General features: G+C 46.5%; 1 protein-coding gene across 1 annotated transcript; it reads right to left on the minus strand.

The window, feature by feature from the left end:
• Positions 1–3,470: 3,470 nt before the first annotated feature.
• On the minus strand, positions 3,471–6,785 carry LOC136473318 (cysteine-rich receptor-like protein kinase 6). The gene is made up of 7 exons (XM_066470986.1): positions 5,903–6,785; positions 5,364–5,486; positions 5,067–5,188; positions 4,764–4,974; positions 4,417–4,654; positions 4,142–4,298; positions 3,471–3,977 (listed from the first exon to the last, which is right to left on the minus strand). Exons 1-7 carry the CDS (start codon positions 6,753–6,755, stop codon positions 3,669–3,671), a joined length of 2,013 nt encoding a protein of 670 aa, XP_066327083.1. The 5' UTR covers positions 6,756–6,785; the 3' UTR covers positions 3,471–3,668.
• Between the last annotated feature and the right edge of the window lie 1,445 nt (positions 6,786–8,230).

Raw genomic sequence — 8,230 nt, forward strand, 5'->3', positions numbered from 1 at the left:
AGAACGGCGGCCCCTGCTGGAGTGAAACCTTCCACCATTTTCGCTCATTATCATATCCAACGAATATACATCGGATAGCTTTCTTGTCAAATTTACTTCGGCTCGCTCTTTTGATAGCCAAGAGTCCCGATCTTTCACTCCATCATGCCTTCGGTAAGGGCTGGCTCACAAGATACAGCCAGAGGTGTGTCCTTGCTTGTATTATCAGAAATCACCGATCCACCAACCCTTGCATTTCGTTCTAGTGACAAGGACCTACCTTCAAGCTGAGCGATTGAGAAAAATCTCTGTTATAGCTGCCATTTCTTATTCATATTAGACCACTGACCAAGAGGAAACCATAATAATAATGAGAGATAAGATGCAGCTCACTTGGAAAAACCCCTGTTCTTATTCCTTTACTTGTGTTCAGCTTTGTCATTGGTATGACAATCCGTTCTGTCAGACCCATCATAGGCTGTGTAAGGTATTACTGCCGTCACTTCAACAACTGAAAAGGTTTTTTCTAAAGTCGCCACTAGGACACTTGTTAGGAAGGCATGGGAATGACCCTCTAGCCCTCCAATCTGAAAAAGCAGGAATGTAGGAAAATCGTCACATTAACTACGCCATTCTTGAGCGCCAATCAGTATCCTCCTAGATTCTCATGTGTTGAGTATCAAACAAAAGATCTCATGTTCGGTTGGTCAGATCAATTCGGCTTTACCTATTCATTGTTTCATCGAGGCAAGACAAAAAGGGACAATTTTCTTATCTTTTGAGGTCTCAACGAACGGTTCTTAAATCATTAACGGATGCAGAAATGGGACAAGTTATTACCGGTTTGAGGGGACAATGGTTTTCTAGGTTGTTTCACCAATCTGTTGAATTGGAATGGAGCTCACGACCGTGAAACCCCTCGTTGTTTGATGGCACCTATCTTGTTCCCTTCGGGGAGAAATACTACTCTTGTTTTTCTTGTTCCTGTTGTTCTTTCTCGAAGAGATGGGTGCACCGCCTTGGAGAAGGTAGTGTGCCTATCGACGACTCCTTTCCATTGTATGGGAGGATATCTTCTTTGTTGTAGCTGAACCGATGTATGAATAAGGAGAGTGTGAATGGGGATTGGAGAATGCCTTGCAATGAATTACGGATCCTTCTTGTATGTCCTCGAGAGGAGCCTCTAATGACCTTTCCACACCAGTTTGAGGGAATCCAATCCAGGTGGGAACTCCTAGAATGGGGTTAGAACTTGTTTTTCTTCATAAATATGGGGAATCTGCCATCGAACTACCACTGGTATGATCCGTCTTCGATTGACCAGCATCAGGTATCGACTAATGGCATTTTAGAAAGCTTCTCTTCCCTTGTTGGGTTCCTACCATTTACTAATAATAAGAGTAGTGGTGCCTTTAGATTTATTTTCTTGTCTGTCTTTGAATGAGATATGCATAAACTAAAGAAAAGATATGCCCATCTGGATAAATAAATCAAGGTGCTATTATATTACTAGGGGCAATCCTCTTTTGGTGGGGCAAAGGGAACGAAGAGAAGAGGTTTAGTATAAGAATAGAGGAAGGGTTGGAAAAAGATGAATCGGACTTGGCAGATTGAACTGAAGACTATAAAGAAGGAGGAAGAAAGCCCATAATTATCATGTATGACAAGGTTGTTCTTATCATGGTGAAACTGTTGGAAAAAGGTTAGTGTGATTTTCTATCTATTAGTTGACTACGGAACTTCTTCATCCCGGCCTATCTATATATGAAAAGCACTCCGCCAGAATCCTCGTAGTACTAAGTCGTGGCTTACAAGCTAGCCCATACTCCTTGTTTGGGCAAGATCTATATGGTTTACCAACCTGGCATAGACACCAGATCCTTTTTATCAAGCGTGCAGGACCAGTGAAGAAAAAAGATTTGCAAAACACACATGAAACATATTGAACTCCTAAGAAACACCTGACCTCAGATGCTTTTTTCCTTCTGGATGGTTCTGATGTAGTGAACAGCTTCCGACCATTATGACCTTTTATTTCATTTTTTATTTTCTACAGGAACTCACTACTGCTGCATTTCAAATGTGCCTGCCTATTGCCTTAATTTACAGACCTCTGTGATTCACATATAGCCACACTAATGTAAGACAGCTCAATCGAGTCTAGACTGAGATATAAAACCACACTAGACAATAAAAAAAGTAGCCAAACAAAGCCAGGTAGTTTTCATCCATAAGTACACAGGTGAACAAGTAGAAAGAGCTTACTTGGTAGGATGTGTTTATGTTGACCTCCTTCCTGCTTGATCTTCTACATAGACGATTTACCATGGGCTCTGGGCGTGCTGTTTTCATGCCAATATTTTCACTTAATATTTATCATAATTGCTGTGTATCATCAAGGTTCGACACTTGTCTTTTTATGTATTATCACCTAGTTATTTGTTCCTGTAAATGCTGTGATGCTCCATAATTTGAGTTTAGTCACTGAGCCCTCACGGTTCTTGGGCTGACTGTGAGTATGTCTATCACCTTGATTTTGTTTTAACAACTCGGTAGCTGCCAGTAACATCATGCTTTGTTTGTTGTTCCTCTAGAGATGGTAGTGTTAAACTCTTGATGATGCCATGTTTGCACTTTGATGTGTGATCTTGGGCCTGTTTTACCTTTAAAATTGTAACTGCCATGGCCTCACAAACCATTCTATCTAGCTCATTCTTGGACTTCCCTGCAATCGTCTTGAGTGACCTAAACAAGTTTGATTGAGCAGTCTAGTTTACCGATTGAAACTTGATTTTGCGGCAAAGAATTTGGTGAACCTTATTCTGCAATAATAATACATTTGACCATTTTCAGGCCGAAGACGAAGACGTTGAAGCTGAGGATGACGAACTTGATGCAGACGCAGAAGACAAGGAGAACATCGAAAGCAAAGCAGGATCTTCCCTGCCAAATAAGAGGAAAAGGGATAGCGAGGATGATGCCAATGGAGACAAGTAAAACCGCGAGGGAAATAGTATTTCCTGAACTTCGGAAGCGTTTGTGTGCACTGATTATTATTTGCATGCTTTCTGGGTCTTTTTTTCCCGCACTTGTAATAGACTAGAGCATAGTGTTTTTAGGCGGTTCCATTTCTGAAGTTATCTTCTTGATTCTGGAGGTTGTCTGACTCTGAAACAATGAGTAATCTTGGATGTCCCCAGCATGTATACACCCTTTGTTTGGTGTGACTTCCTGATGCTACTAATCGAGATCCCAGTTCATATTATTCTACTTGTGCTTCTGGAGGATGATGACCTTCCTTTGTTTGGTGTGACTTCCTGATGCTACTAATCGAGATCCCAGTTCATATTCTACTACTAGTGCTCATCTGTTTCGCATTTGCATAAATCATCAGACAGCGACACGTAGTGTAGGAATTCTCCGTCTCCGGTACGCGTAGTCTGTAGGGTCAGCATAGTCTGGTGGTAAATCAATGTAGTCTGGTGGTACTCTATATTATACTGTACAGTATATGTTTCTGCAAAGTCCAACAGGACACTGCGGCAAGCAGAGTATGCGCTAGGAATTAAATTGTATGGATCCTGGGTCCATTCACTCTACAATGCAGGCTACCGCAGGACGTGCAAGTTCCGCTGGCACACCTGCTTGCATCCCTATATTCCTATCGTGTCTTCCGTGATTCTGTCCATCTATCTTGGCTGGAACTCCGACACGGACATCCCGTTCAAAGACACGTTACGCCGCTCATCAGAGCTCATCGTCTCCCCGTACGCAAAGTGGAAGGCCGGCTTCGACGGTGCCGCAAAGCCGCCTGACCATTGGCCGTGCAGCATGACGAGGACGTCGAGCATGGTCGGGCGGTCCGCCGGGTTCTCCTGCACGCAGAGCAGCCCCAGATGGATGCATTTCATCACCTCGCTCTCCGTCTCCGGGGACTGGCAATCCAAGAACGGGTCCACGGCCTCCAGCGCGGTGCCTCTGACCCAGTGATCCCACACCTAGTAACACAAGACAATATCATTTACGAGTGTGCGTGGTCGGCATCTGCGTTTGTACTGTATAATTCTAAAAAAAAGTACAAGTATACGGTGTTTCTGACCCAGTGACCCAGCGGTGTGTGAAAATTAAAAGAACAATAGGTAGGACTAGGACTACAACTCACGTAGCTCAGCAGAATGATGGATTCTCCTGATGCTGATTCGAACATGTCGGTGTTCTTCCGTCCAGTGACGATCTCCAGGATGAGGACGCCGAGGCTGTAAACGTCAAGCTTCACCGACAGTTGCCCAAGAACTGCATACTCTGGCGCCACGTATCCTCTGCCAAGCATGAAAACAGCTAAGTTTTCAGATCGCGGAACTACTGCTCGACGAAGAAGCTAGGAAGAACACGGCACATAGCAATGTGGGCATGTGGACCGATCGTTCAATTACTTACAGCGTTCCGACAACTTGGCTCGTGATGGTGGTAGTCTTGTCGGCGCTGAAGAGCCTTGCCAGCCCGAAATCGGAGATCTTCGGGTTCATGTCGGCGTCCAGCAGGATGTTGCTCGCCTTCAGGTCGCGGTGGACGATTCTGATCTGTGAATCCTCGTGGAGGTATAGCTGGCCTCGTGCTGTTCCATAGAGTATGCGGTACCTTGTCTCCCAGTCTAACAATGGACGCTTCTCAGGGACTGCAAGAAGGCCAGACATTAGTGATATACTCGCATCTTGAGGACTCAAAGATTCTTAATTGGCATGTCTGAGGTCGAGCACAGGAAGGACAGTGGCAGTGTTCTGTACCAAAAAGGAAGGTGTCCAGGCTTCGATTAAGCATGTACTCGTAGACAAGCAGCTTCTCCTGTCCCATCAAGCAAACGCCGAGAAGCTTTGCAAGATTGTTGTGCCGAAGCTTGGCGACCAGCAGCAGCTCGTTCCTCAGCTCTTTCAGGCCTTGCCCTGAAGCCTTGTCCAGCCTCTTCACGGCGATTTGTCGTCCATCAGGCAAGAGACCCTGAAATTTTAGGCACCGTGTTTATGATGTACTGCATATTTCTGAATGTCCCCAGAGAGATGTGTCTCTACACTACTCTCTAGCAATGGTACCTTGTATACCGCGCCAAAGCCTCCATGTCCAAGCTTATTCTCTTCGGCAAAATTTGCAGTTGCCCTTCTCAGTGTTTCCAGGTCAAAGAGGAGCGACCCGGAATCGTCAGCTTCCTCCGCATCTGCATACACGTGCTTATTCTCATCATTCACCATTAAAGTTATGAATTTTCGCCATGTTCCTTTTGCTTTGAGACTCATTTCTACCATCCTTTTCTTTTTATTCTTAGTATTTATGTTTTCTGAAATATCAAAGATATATGCAGAACTTGATCAGGAACAGGGCGCACAACTCACATCGTTTTACTTGTGCTTTTCTCCAGACGTAGATCATGAACGTGGACAGGAGGAGGACAACTAGGATCCCGAGAACAATGGCCACTACTGTTGCTGCATATCCTGTTCCCCTTGTCCTCTTTGCTGCAGATACAATACATACAATGCAGATAATTAGAGCGATTAAGGAGATGTTTGGCAGAGTGACTTAGGCAGGGAGCAGGTAAGAATCACTTTTCCATTTACACTAGGAGGTGGAAGCTTAAAAAATACTACTCTCTACTGAATCACTCTAGAATCAATTCTACCTGCTCCCTGCCTTAGCTCCTCCACCGTAATCAAGTAGAATCACTCTATTAGAGAATCAAGGAGCAGAGCGAGAGAATCCTAGGAGTGGAGCTATCTCCCAAAGAAGGCCTAAAGCTCGAGGACTACAGTAGTTGCAACTGTTAACGATAATTTCATAAATTATATTTGTGGACGATTCATAGATACTTGCTACAATTACTACGATGATTTGGGTTTCTGTTTTTCTATCTGAAATTATGCAAAGAGCCTACCATCGTCGTGGACTGCTGCACCCGGCGGTGCCGGCGTCAACGTAGGTGCAACAAGCTTCACTACCGGGCTGCTGTCATAGAAGAGGTACACCTCGAATCTCAGGTTGCACCACACCGCGTTGAACTGGAGGCCGGTTGAGCCGTTGAACACGGCCGGCATCTCGTCCTTGAGCCTGCCGAGGCATGCCAGGCACGCCTCGGGAGCCAGGTTGGGCGTGCACTGCACCAGCCCGTAGATGTTGTGCACCAAGTTGCTGTCCGTGGTCGTGAACCCTTTGGCGGAGGTCACCACCCCGGCGGCGTATCTCTTCGTCGAGTTCCGCGCCGCCCAGGCGGACAGCGCGGCCACGAGGTCGGCCGCGAGCCCAACGAACCGACCGGGGTCGGCGGTGACCTTCACCTGCAGGTTGGTGCCGTACCGCACCAGCTCCGCGGCGTCGCCCGGGCTGGCCAGGAAGTCCGTGTCCGAGTACCGGAGGAGGCAGCGGTCGTAGTAGATGGACACGTCCCTGACGCCCCTGCAGTTGCCGAAGGCCATGTCCGGCGCGAGCGCGAGGCAGGACGCGCACCCGCTGCCGTTGACGTCGCCGCGGCAGAGCGCGAGGCCCCACGTCTGGTCTGGGGCGTGGCCGAGCGTGGCGGTAGCGAAGCCTACGGTGGAGCTGGACGCGTTGGCGGACAGGGACCCGAGGAGCGCGACGACGTTGGAGCGGTAGGTGGAGTTAAGGGCGTAGGAGCTGCCGTTGTTGCAGAGGTAGTTGAAAGCGTGGCTGCGGCCCGGCCAGTGAACGGAGAAGAGAAGCAGCAGTAGGAGGACGGCGGCCATGTTGAGCGTGCAGGGTGCGGCGGCCATGAGGTTTACAGAGAGCGAAATTCCGACCCAACGTCTATATAGAGAAATAACAAAAAGTAGATTAGTGAGGACAGACCGGTACACAGGCCAACATTGTGCAAAGAAAATGAAAAGGGTCTTCAATCGGAATGATAATTATTCTCTATTTCCATGACCTGCACTATACGCAACGAAATAAACTTCCAGACTTCCTAACTCCTACCTATTTCTCACTCACAAGAGCTTCGACGTTGCTTATACTTGAATTTCTCTTGCCTTCATTCCATAAGAGAAAAGCTTTCCTACCCTAGATCCTAAGCATAGACATTTCCTCTTTATTTACTATTAGATAGAGTAGAACAACTGTACCAAGCACCATCCCTACGTTGACTAATGCCATGCAAAGAAATCTACTCCTATGAATTCACATCTCTTTTCCATAAACTCCTATGAGAGGACCACTGACGACAAGACAACAGAAAAGTAGCTTACCCAAAGCTAACCCTCAGTTTCAACCAGTACAAAAGCAAAGCTTGTCCCAGCCTCATTAGACTGAAAAGAATTACCCCTGCCTCTGTTGGGTCCGGAACGGCGGCCCCTGCTGGAGTGAAACCTTCCACCATTTTCGCTCATTATCATATCCAACGAATATACATTGGATAGCTTTCTTGTCGAATTTACTTCGGCTCGCTCTTTTGATAGCCAAGAGTCCCGATCTTTCACTCCATCATGCCTTCGGTAAGGGCTGGCTCACAAGATACAGCCAAAGGTGTGTCCTTGCTTGTATTATCAGAAATCACCGATCCACCAACCCTTGCATTTCGTTCTAGTGACAAGGACCTACCTTCAAGCTGAGCGATTGAGAAAAATCTCTGTTATAGCTGCCATTTCTTATTCATATTAGACCACTGACCAAGAGGAAACCATAATAATAATGAGAGATAAGATGCAGCTCACTTGGAAAAAACCTTGTTTTTATTCCTTTACTTGTGTTCAGCTTTGTCATTGGTACGACAATCCGTTCTGTCAGACCCATCATAGGTTGTGTAAGGTATTATTGCCGTCACTTCAACAACTGAAAATGTTTTTTCAAAAGTCGCCACTAGGACACTTGTTAGGAAGGCCTGAGAATGACCCTCTAGCCCTCCAATCTGAAAAAGCAGGAATGCTGGAAAATCATCACATTAACTACGCCATTCTTGAGCGCCAATCAGTATCCTCCTACATTCTCATGTGTTGAGTATCAAACAAAAGATCCCATGTTCGGTTGGTCAGATCAATTCAGCTTTACCCATTCATTGTTTTATCGAGGCAAGACAAAAATGGACAATTTTCTTATCTTTTGAGGTATCCCATGCCCTGCTGTTGGTACAGAGTCCCTGGCTGGGGACATGTCTAGCTTAAGCCTAGGCAAGGGAAAGACGCCGGTGGCGCGCAGTGACGCCCCGTCATCAAGCTCTGCCCCGCCACCTCCCGAGGAATCGGCTCCGGCGGAG

This window comes from Miscanthus floridulus, chromosome 1 (genome assembly GCF_019320115.1).
Source record: "Miscanthus floridulus cultivar M001 chromosome 1, ASM1932011v1, whole genome shotgun sequence".
Taxonomy (NCBI): domain Eukaryota; kingdom Viridiplantae; phylum Streptophyta; class Magnoliopsida; order Poales; family Poaceae; genus Miscanthus; species Miscanthus floridulus.